Genomic DNA, 27,497 nt, shown 5'->3' with positions numbered 1-27,497 from the left:
AGCGGCTTCAATGATGTCTGTCAGTCACGTACCGGCACTTCCCTGACCAACCAGGAGAAAGCTAAGCACCGTCCCTTCCGGCTCCGCCCCCTCGCTCCCGGAAGTGTGATGTGGCTGGAAGCGGGGAGCTATGGTAAGCACGGAGGGTGCTTGTCCGTCTTGCTGTCCGCGCGCGGCTGAGCTCCCCTCCTTACCTGCCCCTCTCCCCCAGGCTATGCGGGGCTCCGGCCGCAGGAGCTCGCGGCCGGCCGGTCTTTGCGAGTGACGCGCTCGGCTTGTGGCGCCTGCCCGGGGCCCCCTCCCACTTCAGCAGCCGAGCTGGAGGCTCAGTCTCGTGGCCGGGGCGGCCGCGCTGTAGGCTAGGGGCGGCTGCTCCTCACCCCTCCCTGTTCGGCGCGCGGAGCATCCCGCGAGCCTGTCCCGGTTCGGTCGCCAACGCCTGGTTTGAAAAATTAGCTAAGAGCGTGCCGGTGACGTCATTCAGCAACCCAGACAGGAGCAGGGGAAGGACGGGAGAAATCTGTCCCTGGCCCCCTTAACTAGCACGTGATGTATGTCAGATTCTGTGGTTCTCACCCAAGAGCCTCAACTCTGACCCATGGCCTGGCGTCTTTGACATTTGTACCTTGGCTTCATTTCTTTAAAGGGCTAAATATACTTAACCCACTTTTCCTATTTGTCAGCTGGCAGTTTGATTCTTGATAACACACCAGTGACTGATGTTTCTTGAAAATAATGAGGGTAGTTAGAAAAGAATGATTATATATGTGGACTTACACGTGAGGCTAATCAATAAGTGTTATTAATTACTTCTGATTCAGAAGGATTTTTTGTGTTTACATTTTGAGAATATGGGCATAAATATTAGTATTTATTTTGGGGTCAGAGTTAAGGTTTTTACAGTTTGATAAAATATTCATTTTCTGTGCTGGATAAGGATAAAATGTTTGAACAGTGTAAGATTAATGATGTAATTACTTCTTTCCTTGCTTTTAAGCGTTTGATGTTAATGTGAGTCACGTAAGAAAGTAATTCATCAAAATAAATCTTCATGCTTATGATGCCTTCTGAGTTACTGAAGTACAAGTTGACTAGTCTCATCTTTGTGAGTTTTTGTCAGGCTGTAGTTCCCGACTGTGATAAGGTATCGCTTTCTGTCCGCAGCCCTGCTTTATGGTTCAACAGAACCTTAATCCTGCTTTGAAAAAGGGGGGTAAAAGACCTAAAGAGGGTTTCCAGTCTGTGGATCATGACCCCAGTAAAGAGCCACTACTAGTTGCTTGTGTAAGCATTCCTTGGCAGATCTTTCTGATGAGCTGTGTCTTGTAGGCAGAGTGGGTAAAGTGTCAGACAAAGCAGTTATCTGCCTGATGTGTTGCATGGTCTCTGAAAATACACGGACACTATGGAGGATGAGCATAAGTAAAGTTTTCCCTTTTCACCAGAAGCCTGGGAGAGCTATAGAACTTTGGTGTCTCTATGACTTTTCCAATGGCACTTTGAAGGATTTGAGGATGTAGGATCATAGTAGGAAAAAAACTGAAAATTCCTGCCTAAAACATAAACTAAGATAACCACATTGATCAAGGAGTCATTTAATTAGTTAAATTTGGCTCTTTAAGTGCAAAATTGGAGAACAATCTGGGGGTCTATATCTACCGTGAGATAAATTTTTCTGAAAAAGCAATATAAGTCCAAGTAAGGGCATGTTCTGCATAGAGCAACTACCTAGAAAAACAGTGTTCTGACCAATGAAACATACTGCTCTGAAAAAGTTGGGCTAGGTGTTGCAAGGGGCCTAAAGGAAACTGGGGGGCTTACTTTGTGATTTCCTCATGCTTCACAACAAAGGAAAGGGATTGGGGGCAGTTCAGGCAGGTGATAAGAACTGCAAATCACTGGGAGCCCTAGACTCTTAACGGGAAGTCAGGCTCCATTATGGCAGATCCTAGGACTAATTAAATAGGAAGCTGGCCCTTCTGTGGTGCTTACCTCTGGTAGCATGACTGTGAAGAACTATGCTATTGCATGTTGCTCATCTGTGAAGATCATCCTGTGGAGCTAGAAGAAATGGGCCAAGTTTCATGTTAGCGTGATGAGCATTATCTTCCTCCTATCTTTAACTGCTGCGGTATAGTGGGGCGGTGCTGGAGCTTTTCCCCAGAGCTGCAGCCTTTTCCAACTGCTTGTGTGTATAGAGAGCCATGTACAGTACATACATTAAAGGTTCAGGCGTGTGTTTACTCGCCGAAGCCATGCCTCATGGTCTAGACTGCTATTTATGCCCATGCTACAGGGGTGAGAAGCGCACATACGTTACCCATTGCTGTAAGGAATGTGCAGTATAGACATACCCTTAGTGTGAACTGGGGAGAGTAGAATGGTCAGAACCACTTACATTCTACAATTCTGTCAAATTTTGCCACAAAACTGTACAGCCCAGAAACTAAGATGTTAGTAAAAGCCAAAAATTAAGTTTCTAACTTTTGTGACTGGGGGAGGAGGAAGACATTGCAAATATGATTTTGAGTGTAAACTTAATTCATTATGGTCTTCCTGAAACTGCAGATATCTTTAAACAGTAGTTCTGTGAGGTGTGAACTGCTCCCATCCATCTCAGTATTACTGTTGACTTTGAAGTCTTATTAATGATTGCCTTTTAAATGCCAACATTAACTTTTTAGCAGAAGCAGTCAGATAATGTGCTTGATCATCGTTACTGGCTGCAGTGATAAATGTAGATGTGGGGGGCCGCAGGTCGGATGCTGACTTGAGTTGCTGATGTGGGAATCTTGGGGTTCAAACCCACCAAAAAATTTCAAATTTTTACCCTGTTCACAACAGGGGCATGAAAGAAGAGGGGCATCCTATTCCATTGCCAGATGTCTCACCTGCCTCTTAGGTGCTAAAAATCCAAACCACCAAATCTTCCCAGTGCTTCTACCTGACAGCTTCTACATTGCAGTCATATATTGTCGATACAAAAAACTGTTGTAAACTGAAAACCTCTAAGTTTGGATGCAGTGTAGAATCAATGCAATTTTAGAATAAATAACACAAGGCTCCAGCTTCTCAGCTGTGCCAGGGTGATTGTTGCTGCTCTTGGGATCAGGATAATGCAGGTATTTTGATACACCTTTATGCTCCCCGATCCCCAGGGCTGCTAGAGGCTATTCTGGCATTTAGCCTGTTTTGTAGGATCCTCAGGGCTGCTCTAAATTCCACACACGTACAGTGGTTCCACAGGGCTATTCCAAGAATTGTCAAAGCAAAGCACAGTTTGGCCATGTCCCCGGCTGTGCTTCATAGGAGATCCTTTATGCTAGGGGAATCCTTAACCAGATGTTGAATCTGCTTTGTGCTGATGGTGCTGTGCTAATCAGACGGGGATGTAGGCAGGATCAAGTCCAAGGAATTCCATACTTGTTTTCATGGAAATACTGAACTTATTTATTTTCATATGTTCAGTAAATATCTCACATTTTTAAAATTTACTTTAAGCTGCTGCAAAACGTCCAGTTTGCCACAGAATTGTGCACAACTCTGGTTTAAAAATCAAAGGCCTTTACACAGAATAGGCAAGGATTTGTCTGTGGCACTTGGTGCACATTGTAGTCTTTAATTCTGGGACGTTCCCCCTTCCTCCAGGGATGTGGTGAGAAGGGTTTAATCAGTGGCAAGTGTGAACGTCATCATTATTTGCCTGTGGTCACAAAAGTGGTGTGTATTTCTGAAATTGGGGTATATTTAATATTTATGCAACTTGTGATGAATTCAAAAGTAGCAGTAGTTTTGGAAAATACTGACACAATTCTTTGAGCTATCTGTTTTACACAATCACTGGATCAGATGTTTACCAGTTTTTTTCATAACTTCTTGGGCCAGTATGGTTCATCCTGACAAGAACATTTTATTATTTTCATGTTTCACATGTTAAAGGAAATGTCTTTAATATTTAAGAAGAACTGGATGCCATAATGTAAGGTAAATATTATTCATCCTTAATTTATTAAAATAGAAAGTTTCTTAACATAATTCTTGGGGAATGTAAATCATTTGTTCCTTTTAAAAATGTGAAGCACACCTAAAATTACTTTTGGCTTAATAGTTAGGCTGTGTGTTGGTGAAATGGAAGAAAGATCTCTTTACATTATCCAAATTTATTGCCATAGTGAAATTTTCCTGTGTAGTTCTCTTTACACTTAACAAAAGTTTAGCATCATGTTAATAGAAATTATACATTATACCATTATTCAATTTCTGATTAGTTGCAGAATATAATAATTGTGTTTGGGTCTGCATTATGTAATCTTGTAGATGACTATCTTCCAGGGGAATGCAGACAGCCAGAAGATTTGAGTACTTTGCTATTGAGTTATGGAGCAAATCTCTGATCTATTCCTGGTTCTCAACTGTAAATTTGTCAAGATAGCAAAATTTTCACCATAGTCCTTTTCTTTGAGAGCCCAGTTTATCAAATATCTAGTGTTAATACAGTGATTTTCAACTATGTCAGTATGCGGGTAAATATTGAGTATAACCAAGCAATGTCTACTCCTGGGGGAATTTTGCATCACTGCGCGGGACCAGAATTCATGGCCCCCGCAGATTTCTTTGCTTCCCCACAGACAAATGACTTCTAACAGGGAAGCAAAGGGAAGCCACAAGAGCGATCATGCACCCCTCCCTGGCAGTGCAGACAGGTCAGTTTGGGTGCCCCGAGCAGCCGGTAGAGACATAAGTCACCTCCGGGCGGAGTAGAGGGGGGCTCGTCAGTCGTGTGTGTGAGAGAAAGAGAAACTCTGTCCATCTTGCTTGCTATTGCCGCACGTTCGGCCTGGAAGGGCAGGGTTTTGGGGTGTTTCTGAGGAGATAGGTGCAGGGCAGACTCTGTTCCCTCAGGCAGAACAGAATGTAGTAGCCTGCCTGCTTAGTGAATTATTCCTGTTGTTCTTATAGTGAATTCCCCCGGGGGTATAAAACAGTTGTAAAAATTTTAAGGCTCCTTTACATTGCCAGAGTGGTGTAAAGGAGCCTTATTGTAAAGGACATCGTGGCCTTATAAATGCTTATGGTGCTTTAGTGATTAGAACTGGTCTAAATTTTTGGACTGAAAAAATTTCCTATATAAATGTCCTCCATGAACTGTGTGCTACTAACATTTCTGTAGATGGTCAGTAGCCAATATAAATTGTGAGTTTGAGTCCCCAGCCCTCACTTGTTCTTTGGTTGGCATATGAGGTAACACTGAGTGTATGGCTACATATATTTGCTGACTAATAACTAGAAGTAAAGGGTCAATACTAGCTACATTAGACGGGGAGGGGGGTGTTGGGGATTTCCTCCAATGCTCCTCACTCCCATTCTCTATCCATTGTATTGTAGTTTAAATAAATTACCAAAATAATTGAAACCAGCATGATTATATTGCCTTATTTTGACAAATAAAATATGCTGAATTTTGCAGTATTTTAAAATACTGTATGCAGAATTTTTAATTTTTTCATTTATAATTCCCTGGGAGTAAATGCCATTTTAATCTCGACCTTTTTAAGAATTTTAGCTATTTCATACAGAGTCATCCTGAAAACTTGTAGTACTTTCTACCATTATACACAAGTCAACCTTTTACTCAAACCATTTTGGATGCTTTATTAGGGTAAGAATATCATAAAGCTATTTTCACATCAATTGTACTCCAGGACAACTTAATTCTGCCACATATCCATGAAGTTTCTGTAACACATTTTGAGTAGAGAGAAGAAACTTGAAGCGATATAACTTGCAAACCTGTGTAGCTCAAAATATAAAAAGTGTACCATCCTCTGTTGTTGAGGAGTCCTGGATCCAAGAATCTCCCTTGATAAACAGCAGTGATACAAAGAAATAATAACAACCTGGATTGCCCTACTGATCTGCAAGAAAAAGGAAAGACAAGATTACTCATCATGGAGTAATATCTCTTTCTTTTCCCAAGGAGAACTTCTGTCTGCTCATATTGCAAAACAATTATCAGTTTCTTTTTATGAGATTCCCAGGACAGACACAGCAAAGGAGTTCCAGATCAAGATTTAAGTGCATCGGAAGAGTTATGTGGCAATGACTGAACATCCCCTGCCCTAATGACTGGTTCCAACAAGTACTATTAATCCGTTATTACCAAGAACATCATCTTTGGTTCGAGCCTCAAAAAAAAAAAAAAAAAAAAGAAGTCCTGGGAATAGTTCACATTTTATGAGGAAAAAAATCATGGAAAAATTAGAATAAATTCTATTTGTTATATAATACATGCAGAGTAGTACCAAAGGTATCTTTAAATTTTACTAATATGTCTGGCAACAGAATGTGTTAGATTGATGAATGTAGACATGGAAAAATAAAAGCTCTGCTTAACAAAGCATAGTGAGGTATTAGGCTTTCTTTACTGAATTTTTTACTTGTTTGCAAGTGTAATACATATTGTACATCTGCTAGCTCTTGGCACTAAAAGAAGAGCTATGAGATTGTGTCTACCGTATATCCAGAATTGATGTGTGAGTGAATAAATATGATGGTAAAGAATTGAAGTGAAGCATAATATTTCAGATTTGTGACCTTAAGAATCTCATGGAGTTATCTATATTTTTAGTACAAACTGAAGTATTTTACAACCAAAGGCAAGTTTTATAGATTGTCTTATTGATTTAAAATCATGCAGTTATGCTTTAAAACAGGGTGTGCAAAAGAGATATTGCTCTTAGTTGGCTTGTAAGCATATCAGTTGTTTCTCATGCTATGTATTTATTATTGTATCTATAGACAATATTGTTCCTCCAGTTTTTGCAGAAAATTCCTCCAGTTTTTGTTAGGTTCTTTGAAAATTAAAGCATTTATTACAGTCATCCGTCCATTTACATCTCCGCCAGTGCTCAGCAGTCCTGGCCACTTTTATGCCCATATAAAACATTTACAGGCTTTGTTAGAGGAACAATGCACAGTGCTCTTTAAAAGAAAATCCTTATTCACAATGCGGCAGCAAAGTGTGCTAGCTGCCGTAGTGTTCAAAAACTCTTTTCAAACTTGAACCTCTTTTCAACACAGGTGTTTGCATAGTTTAGTTCATTAGTGTGGACAATGGTTTACTAATGGCTTGTCTCCACTTACCGTGGATCAATGCTGCAGCGATCGATCCACTGGGGTCTAGTAAAGACCCGCTAAATCGACTGCCGATCTCCCGTTGACTACGGTGCTTCACCGGAGTGAGAAGCATAAGCTAAGTTGACGGGAGAGACTCAGCGTGGTGTAGACATTGCAATAGGTCAATTTAAGGTATGTTGACTCCAGCTACGTTATTCACGTAGCTGGAGTTGCGTAACTTAGGTCGAGTTAGCCCCGTAGTGTAGACCTGCCCTAAATGACCACATAAAATTTACACAAGTAACCAGAATACAAAGTTTGTATGTTAACCCATTGACCCTAATTTCTTAGAAAAGGACTTTTCTCTGAATACTTCCCTACTTGAAATATATTAATCCCTTCTCCATTCTTATTTTCCTGTTCTGAAGTAGCATGCTTTCCATTCGGCGTTCAAAAAGAAATGGGTAAAGATTAATTATATTTTTAAACAAATTCGGAAAATTATCTTTGGGAGTAAAATACACCAAAAGCAAGGGCATTCAGAACATTATTAACTTTAGACTAGTTTTCAAATTTATTAATTTCTGCTCCCCAAAAAATCATAATCAGTCCAATCAGTCTCCGTTCCTTCTCAGAAGGCATATCATATACCCATGAATATAAATATTTTAAATCAATTAGCAAAATAGGATCATGCTATAATATGTGCTGGACCCGTAGTCCCGCTGGAGACATTGTTGCATAGCTGTAACATGACCTCTAACAATGCATTATTATGTGAAAATAGACCTTACTGATGTAACTTTGAGGGAGCTCAGGTGGAGAAAAAATCAATTTGAAATTAGTTGAATTGAATTCCCCTCGTATTATTGATATTTGGGTCATTTCGCACAATATATATATAATGTAATGTATTATTAATCTTTGTGAAAAAACTGCTGTATGGGAAAGGGAAAAGAAGTTCCTCCAACATGTATTTCAGAGTAGATTAGAGAAAGGTAGAATTCGTTGCACATATTTATTCATTATTTCCAGCAGTGATTTTAATAGGGTTTTTTTTTATTATTCTCATAATGGGAATAGTTTCTATATATTAATTTCCTGTTAGAGTTTTAGGGGTAAAAGTTGGAAGTTTACTGTTATTTTTAAAACTAACTGCTTTTTTCCCCCCCTTTCAAAGAGTCACTCTTCCCAATGGAGAGCTCTGAATAACGTGGATCCTTTTTAGCCCCTTCACAAAAGTTCTGTTTATTAAAATTTTATGTGGGTTGATTTCACCTTTTTATATGATTGAGACTGTAAATTGTACTTCTGAGTCACACACATTTTACTGTGGATTTTTTTAGGACCATGTGGGTAGATTTTAACAGCTGCTGCTGTTTGATTAGATATCTAATATGGGCCAGGAAAAACATCCAATATAAGGTCTAATCACTCAAACAGAAACTGGGATTTATCAGTTTTGTTCAAACAATCACCATCATTCTTCCCTTTTAGCTTTTCTCAAGATAAAATAATAGTATCATAGCATGTGATCCCACACACACACACGTAAGGTTTCCTTTGTACCCTTTGTCATTTAAGCGTAAGCTTTAACTGTCTTTTTATTACAAAAATGGTCTCATAAAATTTCTGTGCAACAATCCATTTTTGTGGTTATGTCTGTTTAAGCAAATTGTTGGTAGTTTGACAAGTCATAGTAATTTTGGGGAAAATTTGCTTGATGGCACTGCAGTGGCCTCTTATTGACAAGAGGACCAAACTGTGAGACTGACCCCTTAACTCATAGGGTAAAAGTCAATACATAATTCCCATTGACTTCAGTAGGGCCAGATTTCACCCCTACTTCCGAAGAGTGAACATTGAACATTTTCTTGAAATAATATTGTTACTCTACCCATTAGGGTGCTGCTTACAATGGAGAAGCATTCACAGCAAGTTACAGCAAAAGAACATCTGTGTTAGTGTTGAGGCCTAAGGTGTACCATGTTAAGCTGGTCTGAATCTAAGTTCTGCAATAAGATCCTTTGATTCTGCAGCATTCGTGTGGAAATTTTCCATCAATTTCCAAAAAATTTATAAAAATTAGATTTTCATTAAATTAAATATAATTGAGTAATTCCATCCACAGAGTACCCCCCGTGTTGTTTATTTTGCTAGTGCAAAAATCTGAATTTAATATCTCCACCTTTTCAGTTTTTTATATGCCACAGTATTTTGTATTGATAACGCACAACTACATTGTAAAAGTCAGGGAATTAGGAGGTTTTGGTATCTGGGGAGGTCTGGGAGGCAACTGGTTCAGCTTCACCAGAGGTAACAATAATTGGAACATTAGAGTAGATGGGGCTCCCAGCAGATAACACCATCTTATCTATCTTGATGTACACCTTCCTTTAGTGCAATGGTGGGCAACCTGCAGCCCATCAGGGTAATCTATTGGCAGGCCACCGGACAGTTTGTTTACATTTGCACGGCCGCCTGCAGCTCCCATTGGCTGAGATTTGCCATTCCCGGCCAATGGGAGCTTTTTCTAGTTCAGCTGAGGCAGCTGGTGCATCAGGATCCCTTGTTCTGTCTTGGGGCTTTGATGTGCCTCAGTGTCCTCAGGGCTGGCTGCCATGGTGTTTACATAAGGACTCTGATATGAATATATTTGAAACCTTTAAATTACAATATATTTTATCTTAACTATTGTATATATTCATCTGAGTATCTCTAATGTCTCACTCAGTAGTGTGGCACCTGAGTGCAAACAGATTTGCCTAAAGCAGGCAATCAGTTAGAAAGATTTTCTTTCTGTATGTTTTCCTTGTGTGGTATGCTGCGGTATGCTATGGATTTCTTAACTATTATTGTATTACTTGATATGTTCAGGGAAGTAATGCTAGGCCATTTTTCTGGCTATCGTTTTGGGAAAATTACTTCAAAGACAGCTGTCTTGCATGTGGCTCATAAAAGGTTAAGATATTTGGTCATTTTGATTTCCAAGGAAAGTATTCTACAGCTGTGGGCCAGCCATTGGAAAAACCCTTGCTCTTACAAATTTCACCTAAAGCATTAACAGCCTCATTGCCCTAGATGATGTGATAACAGTCCACAAATATTTAGAGACAATCACAAGGAGAGAGGAATAATTTAACGTAGTACAAGAGAGTATAGATACTGGGGCCCTCTCTGTATTGTGAATTTGCTCCAATTCCTGTAAATGCTTACCAGCCACAGATGTACAAAACCCAAGCACAGACAAGGAAAGCCACAATGTGCACTGGTTGAGCTTTTCCTTGTTTAAAATCAGGATAAGCTCTACCAGACCAAATTCCTTGTCTACCAATGCAGCTGTATCCATGGCTCGCCATCAGTTAGGACTGTGCCTTCAATCCTGCATTGTAGACAAGGCCTAGGAGTAATGTTACAGCACCAGTTCTTCCCTTCTGAGTTTCCGTTATAATAGGACACAGGTTCATGTGACCCTATATAAGCCAGTTACTAGCATGTGAAGTTTTAAAGGTAGGGCAGTATTTTAGGTCATATGACCCCAGTTCAGCCAATTAGATTTAGTAATCCCAACATATATGTAATAAATGCAATATTAAAAATATATAGTTAAGCTATTTGGAAAAGGAATCCCAAGTAATATGTGTTTTGTTATAGTAGCTTTTAATTATACCAATGTCAGCACTTGTATTTAAAATTCCCTTTTCTATTAGTTTGACTTAGCCATAAAAATTCCTTCAGAGCTGAAACCTGAAACTCCAGGGATGAATTTTCATTTCCAGTTTTTAAGAAGCGTTATGACTTCTTAAAAGTCAGCGAGGGATTCACCGAGGGAAGGTCATGCCTGACTAATCTAATCGCCTTCTATGATAAGATTACTGGTTCTGTTGATGAAGGGAAAGCAGTGGATGTATTGTTTCTTGACTTTAGCAAAGCTTTTGACATGGTCTCCAACAGTATTCTTGTCAGCAAGTTAAAGAAGTATGGGCTGGATGAATGCACTATAAGGTGGGTAGAAAGTTGGCTAGATTGTCGGGCTCAACGGGTAGTGATCAATGGCTCCATGTCTAGTTGGCAGCCGGTGTCAAGTGGAGTGCCCCAGGGGTCGGTCCTGGGGCCGGTTTTGTTCAATATCTTCATAAGTGATCTGGAGGATGGTGTGGATTGCACTCAGCAAATTTGCAGATGATACTAAACTGGGAGGAGTGGTAGATACACTGGAGGGCAAGGATAGGATACAGAGGGACCTAGACAAATTGGAGGATTGGGCCAAAAGAAATCTGATGAGGTTCAATAAGGATAAGTGCAGGGTCCTGCACTTAGGACGGAAGAACCCAATGCACAGCTACAGACTAGGGACCGAATGGGTAGGCAGCAGTTCTGCGGAAAAGGACCCAGGGGTTACAGTGGACGAGAAGCTGGATATGAGTCAGCAGTGTGCCCTTGTTGCCAAGAAGGCCAATGGCATTTTGGGATGTATAAGTAGGGGCATAGCGAGCAGATCGAGGGACATGATCATCCCCCTCTATTCGACATTGGTGAGGCCTCATCTGGAGTACTGTGTCCAGTTTTGGGCCCCACACTACAAGAAGGATGTGGATAAATTGGAAAGAGTCCAGCGAAGGGCAACAAAAATGATTAGGGGTCTGGAACACATGACTTATGAGGAGAGGCTGAGGGAACTGGGATTGTTTAGTCTGCGGAAGAGAAGAATGAGGGGGGATTTGATAGCTGCTTTCAACTACCTGAGAGGTGGTTCCAGAGAGGATGGTTGTAGACTATTCTCAGTGGTAGAAGAGGACAGGACAAGGAGTAATGGTCTCAAGTTGCAGTGGGGGAGGTTTAGGTTGGATATTAGGAAAAACTTTTTCACTAGGAGGGTGGTGAAACACTGGAATGCGTTGCCTAGGGAGGTGGTAGAATCTCCTTCCTTAGAAGTTTTTAAGGTCAGGCTTGACAAAGCCCTGGCTGGGATGATTTAATTGGGGATTGGTCCTGCTTTTGAGCAGGGGGTTGGACTAGATGACCTCCTGAGGTCCTTTCCAACCCTGATATTCTATGATTCTATGACTTTTTAAAATTGTACAGTAATGTTTTTAAAATGTACGTATTTGTCATTTTAAGCCATGTATGTATTTATAACTCAAAGCCTTTTTTAAAATGGAATTTTTGTAGTATTTAATCATATTAGTGCTTTAAGCTATTAACATGGGGAACAATTTAAAAGTTCCACAGCTGAGGCCTCAATATGAGCTACTGCACCTCTTCATTGATTATTGGCAATTAAAATGCTATGAGCAATATAAATGTAAACTAGGATAAATTGTGGACAATGAACCAAATCTGAATACCCGGGTTTGATGCATAGGGATTTCACAGGGGCTGAAGGAAGGAATTCCTCCTTTCAAACTGTAGAGCATCAACTGAGGCACGCTGCTGGAATCTCTCCCCTAAACATGTGAATGATTAGTACGTACCTGAGGATGCACCTAGCTTGACCTAAAAAGCTATTCTGTGGAAAATCACAGGTAACCTCTCACAGCGCTGATCCTTGGCTTTCAGATTTTTGCTTTCTGCTGAATCCTGGTCCTTCTACTCTTGCAGGGTCAGGATTAGCTTTAGTGTTCATTTGTGGTCGCCTTAATAATAATACAGTCTGTAGCAAGGACTAACTGTTTATCACGATTGGGGGAAATGATAAATGGCAAAAATGTCAAATTTCAGAATTTAATAAAAAAATTAATTGTTGGACAAGATTTCTTCTACTCTACATTTTTAAAATGTGTTTCTCCACATAGTTTTCATTCTGAACTTCTAAATCATGTTTCAGCCCTGTCAGTTTTTTTGGGTGTGGTACAGTTTTTCCTCTTGTTATTTGTACAGATTTTATAGATACTGTCAAATCCCTATCTACTTATGATACCTAAAACCTCAACAAATTATCATAAAAGTTTATTGACTTCTTTTTGAATCATTTCATTTGTAACCATAAAACTCCCCTGCCTTGCTCTCTAGCTAAGTCACTATTGTACAATATGAACATTTTTTTTCATTTCACTTAGTTCAGAAGGGTTTGATTCCTGATCTGTTTCTCCCTTAGCCAGGTAGAGATGAGAACTGAGCAGCGGTAGAACATGTATGTCTTTGTATACTCCTGGGGGAGTTCTGCTCATGCACAGAATTCATGTCCCCTGCAGATTTTTCTCCCCCTGCAGAATAATACATTCTGCTGGGGAGGCATTGCAATTACAATTTTCGCCCACCAGGGACTGATGTGGTTCCAGAAGAGAGGGCAGCCAACTCAAGGTTGGAGCCAGGGAGAGGGAGGGAAAGAGGCTGCCTTCCTCACAGCGCCCTGCCTGCAGGGCCAGGTGAGGAGGCACAGGATATGTGGGGGAGGGATGGACAGAACAGGCTACGTGTTGTTGCTGGGGGTCACATAGACGGTGGTTCAGAAGGGCTAGTGGTGGGGGGACAGACTGGGGTGGGGGCACAGGAGCTAGTGGAGGACAGGTTTGAACCAGGGGCTGAATGGGTGTGGGGGTGCATGGAAACATGGGGATGGAGGAGAGGGTGCAAAGACACATGGGGACAGGGACAGATGTGCCTGACTGAATGAGAGAGGCTGGGGTCAGCCAGGGTCTGCATGGGGAGATTCCTCAACTCCCTAACCATCCTTCCACTGCCAAAAAAAACCTCTCTTCCATACTCCTCCAGCCCATACCCAACAACCCACCAGGTTCACTCCAGGCTCCCACCCAGCAATTACTTCGCTCTCCCTCAACTCCTCCTTTACCCCTTACTCCCTAAATCCTTTGCACTGCTTCTGAGAGGTGCAGGAAATACTTTTCTGTATTGTTGTTTAAATGAATTATTACTCAAAGTTGTGTATTAATATGCCTTGTAAGGAATCTATTTGTCAAAAAACATTTCCTGAATCTTTTCTGCTGTCTGTACTGTTACAGACATACTTGCTGACAGGTATTTTGAAATAAATTACCAAAATAATTGAAACTGGTGTGAGTATATTGTTATTTTGAAAATTAAGATATGCCATATGTTACAGAATTTTAAAATATTGTGCGCAGAATTTATCATTTTTTGGCACAGAATTACCCCAGGAGTACTTGTGGCAGTGGAAAGAAAGTACCATGGCAGTTCGTGACCCCATGGCCTTTTTAATAGTAGCACTGATGAGGTCTTAATGAATCCCATCCAGTTCTCTGCTAGAAGATTGAGACTGCAACATGAAGGCACACAATAAGTGTTGAGTACATACAGATACACTATTAACTAGTCTTTTATAATGAAGCCTCCTGGGTCCAACAGGAGGAAAAACAGGTATTCAGACAGCAATCTTTCAGGGACCTAAAACCCCAGAAGGAGGGAAAAACTTAATTCTTTACTTGTTTTGTCCTTTCTGGAGTTGAGAATAAATAAGAATTTAGAGCATAAAGAAAATAAGGCAATTAGCAGTTGTCTAATATACTTCCCACAGTTATCTTCAGTGAAGCATAATATGCTATTGAGTTAATCCAAATACTAGCTGAGCAATATTAAGTAGGAAGCAATAAAACTACAGTCTCAGATAGGTGAAACATTTGCACATTGTAAAAAGAAGTTAAATAATTTGAATCTGACACTATGAATCACAAGCAAGAGGCTGACTAACATCTTTTTAGAAAATGTAACTTCCTGTGAGCCCACTACAAAGAAAAATGCACCACAGAGGTTGCTAGTGTTTTATTAATTGAAATAATGGCTTGGCACTTACAGCAAATTAGCATCAGTATAAATAATGTGCTTGCTAATGGAAATATAGAAAGTCATAACTGAAGGTTTGTTTTCCCTGCATAGCATCTGCAGTTTCATAAAGGGTGCTATATATCTCATGCCAGCAATGGTAATCACAGTCTCTGGTTTGTGAATAGATAACACAATGTCCAGACAACATACTGAAATTAAGTACACAAGATGAATTTGCTGTGTCTTATCAATGTAAGTCAGACTAATAAACTTGGTAATTTTATATTTCATTGTTTGTTTGTTTTTTTAACCTATAGTAAATGGTTTTAAAATAAATATTTCCCAGAGACAAGAACAGATTCTCAAGAATCATTCCGGGTTCTTATGGCCTTTAGGCAGTTAATTAAAATCCCGACCAAGTGTTAGATGTTTACATCCCAGTATCTTAATTAAAATACTGTGCCTTATTTGTGCAATATTTACTATACAATGAATGCCTTGAGATGTGTTGTTTATATGAACGCCACCTTTTGAGTTTCAGAGAAAAAGATAATTTGAAAATGATAACTGATTAACACTGATATGGCTTTAAAAGACCACAACTGAGTAATGCTTTTAGTTTATTTTATGGGGTTTTTTAAATGATTGGATTAATGTAAATTAATTGTATCTATTCTGCAGAAGATCTTTTGTAGGTAGACTGCTGATCTTGATAAAATAATATATGAAAATTTTAATGGCTGAATGGTTCTGTTTTTCTTAGCGGCAAATCCCTATTTTGATGCCCTTCCACATAATTTGTGCCTTTTATTCTGGGGCTATCACTGCTTTAATTGTCAGTCTTTTTCCCCTCTTTCATCACCTACTGATGCAAATCACAGTTCATTTACTTTTTGGCTGAGAGAGGACAGTATCTGTATTCTTTAAATCTGAGGATGCAATTTAGGGGTTTCTCTGAATCAGCTTGGAAACAGGTGTTAGAGCAAAAAAGTAAAGTATAACCGCCCCCCACACCATACCAAATGAGTGTGAATAAATGCTGCGTTAGGAACTAAAAATCTTGACATCACTTAGGCATTGTACATTGCATATGGCTGATACAATCCCAGTGAACCAGACTTGTTTAGAAGAGCACCCATTTTTTAAATGAGTATTGTCTCCTTGCTCTCTGTTTTGTGTGTGTGTGTGTGTGTGTGTGTGTGTGTTTAGAAGAGGTAGTGGGAGACTTTGAAATGGCTTGTAATGCAAAAGTGTAATTGTTTTTTTTAACTTTCTTTTTTAGTCTGCAATCTTCAACTTTCAGAGCCTACTGACAGTAATCTTGCTGCTCATATGTACCTGTGCTTATATCAGATCCTTGGCTCCCAGCTTACTGGACAAAAATAAAACTGGGTATGTTATTAAGTCTAGTTGCTTCTAAAAAAGTTTTATAGATTGTCTACTCACTTTGTAATGAACTGTGTATATAATTTGTGTTTTCACACAAGATGTTTAAGAGAGATTGAAATTTTGGTACTAGGCATTTAAATAATTTTTACATACTTCAGAATGTAAGTCAACAGTGTTGTAGTTTGCTCATCCTTACAGAAGATTTTTCTCATCTTAAAATTAAAAATGCTGCTGACATAAACGGGTATCTCCTAAAATGAAGAGGATGAAATGGCATTTGCAAGTGACCATGGAATTTTATAGTCGAGATTTTTATTATATAAAATAAACCCCAGCAAATCTTGCCAGTAGAACTATTCTGTAGATTTTTAGCTTTCTGCCTGAACAGGTGCTTATTAACTTCAACTCTCAGAAATTCACTATAGAAAAAAACTTGTTTGGTCATCTACCAATTTTTCTACTTCCATTTATTCTCACAGATGTGTATGTATTATGTCTGTGTGGTTTTTAAGGTGGGGATGGAAAGAAAGGGGGAGAACCTTTTATTATAGTTCTATTAAATTAAGTCTTTGAGGGTACAAATATTAAGGAAAATAGTACCACAGATAGTTAAACATTTAACTAGGAATTCAGATTAAAATGAATTTTCAAAATATCGAACAAAGCCTCATTATCTCCATAGAAGTGAGTAGTCTCATCGTGCTGTTTTAATATTTTTCAACGATAAGGAACTTGCCTTAGAACCAGTGTTGCCTCTAAGCTGCGCACCTGGATGGCTGTACAAGAGTCACGCACTTGATTAGTAGAGCCGCGCACATCCAGCGACTTATATTCAGGTGCCCTTCCCCCGTTGCTGTTCGGCTGCACTGCTCCTGCCCTCTGCCTTGGAGCCCTTGGCCAGCTGCTCCCAGGACCCTCCTGCTGCTGTGCAGAGGGGGAGGGGCGCTAATGTCAGGGTGTCCCCCTCCCCCACCCATGTACCCCATCTCTGAAGAGCAGGGGTGAGGGGACAGGACTTGGGAGTTAGAGCCGCTGGCAGCCGCTGCACTCTGAATGAGCCTTCAGACTGGTGAGTGCGGCTGTGCTTAAAGAGACAGTGCATGGTCTTTCATGCACTTCCCCAGCAGCCCCCCCACACACACACACGCACATTGCCCCTCCCCCCCCCTCACGCACACAGTCTCTGTCTTGCATGCACGCACACACATACTGTCTCACACGCACACACAGTCTGTGTGTCACACACACACACACCCCTTCCAACATAAACTTGTGTTGTTGTTACTTCTTGGTACTTCCTGCAATGCACCTATATTCTCTGTAGTTTTACTCTTGCAAAGTGCCGTTATTTTTGTTTTTTGGCTGGTCTATGCATTTCATCATTTTATTTCTCTCTTATGCTTAAATTTAATTCTTTGAGTAGTGAGTTCAAAAATGCCTAACCTGTCCTGGCTGGAGTAATTATCCCTATGATAACTTTTAAAAATATATATATTATGTCTAGGTTTTTTGTTTCTTCTGGTGGCACATATCCGCACATAACGTCGATATTGGTGCACATAACAAAATTCACTCCGCACAAGGATGGAAAAAAATAGAGGGAACATTGCTTAGAATAACTTTAGAAATTTCCTACTCTCCAAACATACAATTGGATTTTGCTGTTTTTGTCCTCCTTTGGCTGCCAACATGGTATTGTCCACTTTGAGTCTTAAAGTCTGGTTCTATTCTGGAAAATGACAGTTTGAAAAGGGCACTAACCTATTCAACAAATTTTCTCCATCTGTGTACTCAGTCATATCAGTATTTATATTAGTATTTATTACTTATTTCTGTTAATATTGCTGGGCCAACTGTTGTGGGAAAATGAGCTGGATTCTGTTCTGGTTGCTTCTCAACAGAATGGTAAATGAGGTACCAATTGCTGGGCTAAATCCTGCCCTCGTTTACACACGTGCAACCCCATTCATCAATTATGTTTGAGCCAGGAAGAGTAGAGCTTGATATTTAGATCCCATATTGAGTTTGCAGGGCTGTCATTTAAAAATACCATCTTTTTGCTTGAAAATACAGCCAATTTGATCTGGAAGCCTTTGAGAACAATAACTATATATTATCCTGCTGTTTCTACATTTACTTTTCAGAACAGACCATTTTTTAACTAATTCTTTACTAAGAGAATTGTATTTGTAAAATCCTTAAGAATGATTTACTCTGCAATGCATCCGATGAAGTGAGCTGTAGCTCGCGAAAGCTTATGCTCAAATAAATTTGTTAGTCTCTAAGGTGCCAGAAGTTGTCCTTTTCTTATCACACTGGGGTTTTCTTTTAACTTGTATTTGAATGTCTATATAAGAAGATGCACTAGCCTTTTCCATTTATCTGTCCTTACACAAGAAAATCATACCATTACCATTGAGATGAGGTTCTTGACATTAATAAAGAAGGGAAGACATGAAGATTTACTGAAAGATTTTATTTTTTATCTGAGTTTCTGCTAATGGAGGATAAGACAATAGTCAATGAGGTGAACACAGTAAAAAGTTAGAATATTTATTTTACTGATTAAAATTCTAGTGCTGTTTTTGGCATGTAATACTTCCTTTAATCTGGAGCTACTATGTTTACTCTTGAAGCAAATCTCTCTCAAGTACAATAGAACTGTCTTTATATCCCAGGAATGTTTTCAAAGGGTGCTGTCACAGTGGATGACTTAAGCATTTGATCTGTAGGGTTATATTTACATAGATGTTGGAAGTGCCATTTTATTTTTGTTATATAAAATATTGAATACTTTGTACTAGAAAATGAAATGTCATTGCTTCCAGGCCAACACTTAGTTTCCTGAAAGTTAGATATTTACAAAGAACTAATATACTGTAAAACCCCTGTCCCTTAGTGCTAGAATATTCCATGCTTAGTTGGGAAAGTCTAGACATACTGGATAAAATGAATTCTAGTGATATTTCATCTTACCACAGAAAAGTAGGTACCTCATTATGCCTGCTCCAAATTAGGACCAGCAAAGTAATACTATTTCCTGTTCACTACTCTTTAGAAATGATCAACAGTAATATTCATTAGCTACATTTCTGTACTAAGAAAGAAAATTTGCATATGTTGAGTGTCTGTTACTTTAAATACAATCTCATCTTTGATGGATGGGAGATGATACAGCAAAGTGATATAATATACCCCCATAGCCTTTAAGAAGCCCCTTGTATTTGCTGCTGGCTTTTCTCTTTGCCAAAATAGTATTGAACTGTATCTAGCTACCACCGCAAAACAAACTTTTTAAAACCTTTTCTTACTCTGAAGTATTTTGAGTAGTCCCATGTGCTATATCCTTCCTGTACAATGGTCTTTCTGATATCATTTGGGATGATGGGATGGAAAAAATTCCATTTATCACCCACTTCAGGAGTTTTAAGCCTCTGAAAATGAAGCAATTTGTTTTCATCTGCAAACTTTTTAATAACAAACAGCTCTGTCATTTCAATTGAGTACAGTACATTCTTCCCCTCAAGTCATCAGTTTTAAGTGATACCTTACTTGCGATGCCAAAGCTTTTAAATTGTGTGTCACCTATACTCTGCTACTCTTCTGAACGTGCCTCTGGACATATTGTTAAATCACAGTTCAGTAAAGAAGTAAAGGAAAAGCCTGTAAAAGGCTTAACTTAAAGGAACCCTGTCAAGGTAAAATTTGGCCCCGTATCTAGATTTTCAGAAAAGTTTTTGGAAAACACCACCAATAATAATGCTTCCATGATCAATTAATTTCCAACGAAAACTGATTTGTTTAAATGTAAACTTTCCTCTCTTGTGTGTGCAACACAAAATGTGTAGCATTGTTACATATGAACCTCAGAAAGATACTTTCTCTACTTTTATTGCCTAACCTGAGAGGAATGCAGAGTAAAGAACATAAATAGTGAAAACAATTAGATATCAAAAAACCATTAGGAGATGGTTATGTGAGCAAATACCGTGTAAGTTTCCCCTCACAGGTTGGCAGAGCACCACTTCTACCCTGGCACTTTGTTGGCAGAGACTGCCGTTTGTGTTTGGTGTTTTGGGAGGGCAAGCAAAGGATGAGTTGATCAAATTAAACATTTGAAGTCTTCAGAGGTGAAAAGTTAGTGCTCTAATGCACTGTTTCCATATGGAGAAAAAACTTAGATAGTACATCATGCATCAAATGTCATTTAAATTATTTTTAAATTATCATATTAAATGTAGAACTTTAACAACTTTTTATATATCTATACAGATTATTGGGCATATTCTGGAAGTGTGCCAGGATTGGTAAGTGTGTTTTTTCTCCTTGGCTCTGATAGCTAGCTCAAACTCTTTCCATAATATACAATATTATTACAGTGATTATAGCTGTATGTAGACATGAAAAATATATACTCATATATCAGCTTAAAAATGCAGGATGGTATGAGATCCTGTGGGATTTTGCAGGACTGGTTTTGTAATTGCAGGTTTCTCTAGTGCTAAGTGGACTTGTTACTGAGTGCTTATTAATTGTTAAATTTACAAAATCCTTTGGACTAGGCCTTATTAATTCCTTATATTACATATTATTTCTTTTGATTTATAATAAATGTGTGCAAAAATTACCTATATTGTTAAGAGTTATTGCCCATTAGAAATTCTAACTATAAATGTCTGGCTTTGGGCAGTAATTTCTCATCATAATAAAGGGACCTGGAATTTTTCATGTAGTAAAGTTCTATTTCATCATAAATAACCTTTTTCATTCCCCTTCTTGGTTAGCTTCTCTACTCCTTTCAGCTATTCTTGAAAAGCCATTGGTGCCAAATGGCAAGTATAAAGAGCTTGGTCAGCTGTTTTTATGACCTAGAGGGAAATTTCCACTTTAATTGAAGTCGTAATTAATTTAGCCTTCCATGATGCCAGTTGTGGTTAACTTTATATTTCAAATGTCTTTTGGGGAAATGGTACAGCTCAGTGGCAGTTCTGTGTGGGTGTGCTAAGTAAAGAACAATCAGGTATACTTTTCTTCTGTGAATAAAGTGTTTAAAAGAAAAATGAAATGCTAAAGTTTAGATTGTACAATATGCATATAGCCAACATATACTTATTTGTGTAGTTCTTGCTAGTTGCCACTCAAACTTAAATGAAAACTAATTGTTCCCATTTTTCTTTGTCTAATTATTTAAATGGTAAGACTTATTTCTCACTATAAACAAAGTGCTGGTGTTGTCTATCTTGCCTAAATGAGAGGTCAATTGTGATACTGACATCAGGGAACTCAGTGTCGGAGACTGCAAACAATTTTCTTTTCTAATTCAACACAGTGGAACACTTGCAATCAAAACTTGAATCATTAAAATATTTGGTTGAAATATTTTTCTGCAGCCGAGTGTCTTCCACAATTCTGAACCTGTGGATTGCTCTCCTCTCTCTGCAGCTCATGGAGGTGGAACAGTGTCTTGGTGTCATTCAGTCGGGCCACACCCAGTTTGCTCCTACTTGCTGCAGTTTCTCTGCCTCCACAGCAGCAGACAGTGGTGATTTCTTTTTGCTCCCACCCTTACTCCTATTTTAATGTCTCTGCCCTGTTTTTTTGGGCAATGGGGAGCAGTGTTCTCCCACCTTGACGTTCCTCTTGCCTGGGTTGGTTAACCTGTTGGGATATAACCCTTCCTGAGCCTCCACTGCAACATCGACCTGCAGGCTCTTCTTTGCCTGATAGGCATGGCAGAACAGCCAAGAAATCACCAGGTCAAATCCAAGCATTGCTCTATATATGAGGCAGCTTTCCCATGCTCAGCAGATGGCGAGTTGTGCTCAGCCTGGACCCAGCCTTCATCCTTACCTCCATTAGGTTGTGGGGCTCCGAGTCAGCAGACAGGTGGAGACTCCTACCCACCAGGGCATCCAAAACTCCAGCAAAACAAAAATGGACTAGCAACCCCAGCACAGAGCAGGGAGAGGCTCCAAAAGCAAGGAGGATCTGGACCACTCAATTCAGGGGGTAACTCCTAAGAGTGCCCTGCAGTACAAAGAAGTTAGGTTTGTGGGGCCGCCAGTTCCTGCCCTCCCTTTAAGTTTCAAAGTGGATCTTGAGTGCCCTTGACAAAGAAGCAGAGCTTCTAATCAGTCTCCCTCCCTCCCAAGCAGATCAGGAGGGCTCTGACAACAAATTCCCCCCTTGCTGTGGGAATGGGACCCAGTGTGGGAGGATTTTGAGACAGACCTCTCGAGAGGTCACCAGGGCTGTATGGAAGCCAAGCTGTCAAAGGCCTCACCAAAGTAACAGCAGAGCGTCTGCGCTCCCAATGTGCGCTAAAAAGCTTTAAAAAAAATGTAAAAGGTTAAAATTCTCCTTCTCCTCTGACGAAGGTGAGATTTCTGAGTCTGATACCTGAACAGACCACTGAGGATAAGCCTCAGTAAATTCCTCCCTTGAGGTTGCGATACCTCTTCAGTCTTCCTTCGATGAATAAGCCTAATAAAAGCAAGTTTGGGGAAAACAAAAGTGACCTCAGACTCTATAATATTCAAGAACCAAAGGGCTCTATTGCTGAGACACCGAAGGTTTGATGCCATTGTGGCATCCCTCACTAGGGATATGGTTATCCCCTCAGAAGAGGAATCCTGTCCTAAGGAACCCACGGATTGAAAGATGGAGTCCACTCTCAAAAAAGGGCTCTGAAGCCACCTCCTCCACCCTCTGAGCCTCCCTGGCAGTTAGCTGTTTTTGCAGGAGTATCTATTTCCTGGCTGGAAGATCTTAAAGCCCTTAATGAGAGAGATCATCCTGACTTTTTCTCCACTTTAAAGAAAGTCTCCCTAGCAACAGCATTTGTAGCTGATGCCTCAATAGATGCAGTGAGGTTCTTAGCCCAAGCCACAACTTTCACCTCAGCAGCCAGGCATCACCTATGGCTGTGTCCCTGGAAGGTAGATACGTGTTCTAACTAGGCCTGGTGGTTGGCCAGGTTTACAGGCTTCTTCCTTTTGGGCAAAAAGCTGAATAAGGTGTTGGCTGACAATACAGCAAAATCCAGACGGTGTCCCCCTTCCCCACTAAGGACTCTCAGAATAGAATATAGACAGTGCTTCATAGAGAGCCACTCTTTTCGCTCCTCTTCCTCTAGAGGTACCAGAAAAGGGACAACAGATTCCCCAAGGAAAAACAGTAGAATCGAGATCCAAAGGGAAAGTCCAGAGGGACCTGGCACCCTAATACACTTTATGACAAAGGTCACATAGGCTTCTGCCTAATGCTGAAGCGAGGCAGGATTTTCCATTTCCTAGAGAAATAGTTTTCATTGAGCACAGACAAGTGGGTCAGGGAAATAGTGAGCCAGGGATATTCCTTCAGGCTGAGTCACCAGCCCATCCATTCTTCATCCAGTCACTCATTTCCAACAACCCCTAAAACACAGACTGATCCAGAACAAAATATCTCATCTTCCAGATATGGGAGAGATAGTGTTCCCTCAAAAGAAAGTTTCTCCAGGTTCTACTCCATTGCCTTCATTGTACAGAAGTGCATGAGGGATATCAGGAAGTATTCTCAACCTCAAAAGGCTCAATAAGTAGATGAAGAAAATTAAATTTTGGATGGAGACCTTGACCTCTACTGAGACATACCTGTCTCAGGAGGACTTCTTCATTTCAGTATATCTAGTAGACACATATCTCTATATCCCCATCAGACTGCAATCACAGACTTCTGAGGCTTGCCTGTGGCAGGAAACATTATCAATTTCAGACATTCCTGTTTGGCCTCACACGGCCCCCAGGTTTTTTTTTTACAGAGAGTTTGGTGGTGATAACATCCAGACTCAGGTTTCACACAACTCACCTGTATCCTTTCCTGGATGACATCCTGATCAGAGCTCCATTGCAGTCAGCAGCACACAGGGCCATGTCTCAGACATTGAATATCCTCCATGCACACAGCTTCATCTTCAGTGCCAAGAAAAGTTCTCTGATTCTATCCAGGAATTTATTTTCTTGTGCCAAAGCAGCAGAGCCTATCATACGCTATGCCTCCAACTGCAAGGGACTCCTGATGGTGTGCGTAGGGATCACTTCATCAACACAGTCACCCATCAGGAGTTTCATGCCTTCATACTAAAGATGTGGGACCACTCCCCAGAGCACATGAAAGATAAAGAATGGTTATGACACAGATGTGCATCTATCTGTATGTACAGTGTGGGCTCAGACATTGGTTTTTTGGTCTCATGCAAGATTTTATATTTCTTTTGTCTGAGAAAAATAGGTTAATAAAACATTTCAGCACGTTCACTGCGTGGTTTGGTTTGGTTTGATTTCCTTCCCTTGGATTATGTTTCCTGACATGGTAGGTTGCATCTTGGCATTTCTGCTGTTCACCCCCTCCCCTCTTATATGACGTGATGACATACTCAGTGTAGGAAAATGGCTTTGGAGATGTTTATATACTATTCTTATCAAATAAAATGTTAGAAGACTTGCACAAATACTTCTACCAAAATGACAGGTTTCAGAGTAGCAGCTGTGTTAGTCTGTATCTGCAAAAAGAAAAGGAGTACTTGTGGCATCCTAGAGACTAACAAATTTATTTGAGCATAAGCTTTCGTGAGCTACAGCTCACTTCATCGGATGCATGTAGTGGAAAATACAGTGGGGAGATTTTATATACACAGAGAACATGAAACAATTGGTGTTACCATACACACTGTAACAAGAGTGATCAGGTAAGGTGAGCTATTACCAGCGGGGGGGGGGGGGAAGGGGGGACTTTTGTAGTGATAATCATGGTGGGCCATTTCTAGCACTTGACAAGAACGTATGAGGAACGGTGGTGGGGGGGGATAAACATGAGGAAATAGCTTTACTTTGTGTAATGACACATTGACTCCCAGTCTTTATTCAAGCCTAAGTTAATTGTATCCAGTTTGCAAATTAATCCCAATTCAGCAGTCTCTCACTGGAGTCTGTTTCTGAAGTTTTTTTGTTGAAGAATTGCCACTTTTAGGTCTGTAATCTAGTGACCAAAGAGATTGAAGTGTTCTCCGACTGGTTTTGAATGTTATAATTCTTGACGTCTGATTTGTGTTCATTTATTCTTTTATGTAGAGACTGTCCAGTTTGGCCAAAGTACATGGCAGAGGGGCATTGCTGGCACATGATGGCATATACCACATTGGTAGATGTGCAGGTGAACGAGCCTCTGACAGTGCGGCTGATGTGATTAGGCCCAATGATGATGTCCCCTGAATAGATATGTGAACACAGTTGGCAACGGGCTTTGTTGCAAGGATAGGTTCCTGGGTTAGTGTTTTTGTTGTGTGCTGTGTGGTTTACTGGGTTTACAACAACCCAGGAAAGAGTCTGTGGGTGGAGGCCCTGGGGCAGAGCAGTAACTAGGAATTTTGGCACCTGGGGCAAGAAAGCATATTTGCGTCCCCTAGCAGAGGCAATGCATGAGCGAGGGGGGCACATGGGGTCACTCCACTCACTACTTTTTGGTTGCAGCCCCCCAACCCAGATAGATTGGGCGGCCTGCTGAGGTGAGTCAGGGGGTGTAGGTGGTGCTCCCTTCCTGAATCCCACTGTCCTATGCTGCCTGGTGTCACTGCCCCGAGCCCTGACGCACTCGGCCTGCTCTGGTTAACAGCATGCCCTAGGGGTGGTTTCAGTCAGATCCTGCCCCATGGGGCGAAAAGGGCAGTTTGAGTCCTGCCTGGCATTCACCCCACAGTGGCAGCTCCTGCAGTTCTTAGGCTGTGGGGCTGGCGGGGCTTGGCTCTCTGCTGTGGGCCTTGCAACCTTCAGGCTTGCAGCGCTGCTCAGTTTTGGCCCTGCCCCCCTGACTGGACCAAATGTGTGAGAGTGGAGTTGTGACCTGGCTCATGGGGTTGCAGTGCCACTCACTCAAATTTGGCCTACCCAGATTCCTGGCAACATGACGACTGGGCCAAACCTGAATGGTGCTGGGACACCAGAGGTTGCAGTGCCTGGACCAGGGAGGTGAGCCCAGCCAGCCCTGTGGGACCAGGAGCTGCCACATGGCCCTTTAAAACGTTCTGGTGACCCAATTTTTGGGTCCCGAACCACAGGTTGAGCAACGCTGATGTAGAGGGTGTAATGGGAGGGAGCATGGCCAAGCACTGATGAGCTACATCTGTTCTCAACAGCTATAGAGCAGCTCAACGGCTATAGGGAGCTGTTTTAAGCTAAACTGTGCTGGGACAGAGCTAGGCAGAGATTTGGGGAACCATAACTGGCTTCTTGCTGACCTCCTCTCTGTTTTACCAAGTGGACTTTGGATGCAGCAGCAAATCTGCCTCTACCTTTTACTTATAATTTTCCCCTTCTCCACCCTCTCTTCCACCTTCCTTCAACATCCTAAAGTAGCTACATTCACATCCTTACAATCTTTCGACTATTGCATATAATTTTCTATTTTACTAATTTAAACAGGATTGCACTCATTATATCATACATTTATATATCAATATATTCTATTAAGCCAGAACCAGTTAGATATAATGTCTGCCTGCTCCTGTGGTGACATCTGGTCAGTAATTCACTTTAATTCTTTCCACCAGGTGAACGGAAGAGTCCATATGTAGCTGTGTGCTGTATAGTGATGGCTTTCAGCATTCTGTTCGCACAGTAGCAACTGAAGAATGTCAAGAATATCTTGCTATCAAGCTAGTCGCTTAACGGACTTTGGGCAGCAAAAAAGATAAAAAGCATATTCTAACCCCTCTATCTCTTTGTTGCGTGTATTGGATGGGCCATACTTTTGGCAAGCATTTCCTTTTTTATTTTTTATTTTTGTTAGTGGACCATGGTGTACAGTTTAACAAAATGTAATTTTGGAATTGAAGACCTGTATTTTGATTACGTAACGTTAATTTACTAGTATTGATACTGATGTGTTAAATTCTGCAAAAGTCATTGACATGCATTGTATATTGGATTTCAAAGTGGTTATTTTTAAGCCATGCAGTTGAAAACGAAGTTAATAAATATACATCAGTTTGAGAGGTCTTTTTCTGTGTGTTTAAAAAGATATTCTTAGAACAGGAAGACCTGATAGGAATAAAAAATCCACATGATCATAGAGTATGGTTACAGAAATGCATTCAGTTCACTATTAATTCATTTAATGAATTCCTGTGTATTTCATGGCCCACACATTTATGTACACTAATCATAATACCTCTGGTTTAAATGACATCTGCAACTTTTAATACTTTTTAAAAA

At 40.4% G+C, this 27,497-nt stretch overlaps 1 protein-coding gene across 2 annotated transcripts; it reads left to right on the top strand.

Moving 5' to 3' along the window:
• The first annotated feature begins 53 nt into the window (after positions 1-53).
• On the top strand, positions 54-27,275 carry TMEM167A (transmembrane protein 167A). 2 transcript variants are annotated; one of them, XM_077817148.1, is made up of 4 exons: positions 54-133; positions 16,142-16,251; positions 20,521-20,555; positions 26,834-27,275. In XM_077817148.1, exons 1-4 carry the CDS (start codon positions 131-133, stop codon positions 26,902-26,904), a joined length of 219 nt encoding a protein of 72 aa, XP_077673274.1. In that variant the 5' UTR covers positions 54-130; the 3' UTR covers positions 26,905-27,275. The 2 variants fall into 2 exon arrangements, with proteins under 2 accessions (XP_077673274.1, XP_077673273.1); XM_077817147.1 differs by lacking the exon at positions 54-133 and adding an exon at positions 15,063-15,111.
• The last annotated feature ends 222 nt before the right edge of the window (positions 27,276-27,497 follow it).

This window comes from Eretmochelys imbricata, chromosome 5 (genome assembly GCF_965152235.1).
Source record: "Eretmochelys imbricata isolate rEreImb1 chromosome 5, rEreImb1.hap1, whole genome shotgun sequence".
Taxonomy (NCBI): Eukaryota; Metazoa; Chordata; order Testudines; family Cheloniidae; genus Eretmochelys; species Eretmochelys imbricata.
Note: the sequence above shows the minus strand (reverse complement) of the source record. Positions and strands in the feature narration are given on the sequence as shown.

What these genes read in the sequence shown, in the direction of transcription:
- TMEM167A (XM_077817147.1), top strand. Translation starts at nt 15,088, where the DNA reads ATGAATTTGCTGTGTCTTATCAAT. An exon ending in ATTTGCTGTGTCTTATCAAT is followed by an intron (nt 15,112 to 16,141) that starts GTAAGTCAGACT and finishes TTTCTTTTTTAG; the next exon opens with TCTGCAATCTTCAACTTTCA. An exon ending in CTGGACAAAAATAAAACTGG is followed by an intron (nt 16,252 to 20,520) that starts GTATGTTATTAA and finishes ATATCTATACAG; the next exon opens with ATTATTGGGCATATTCTGGA.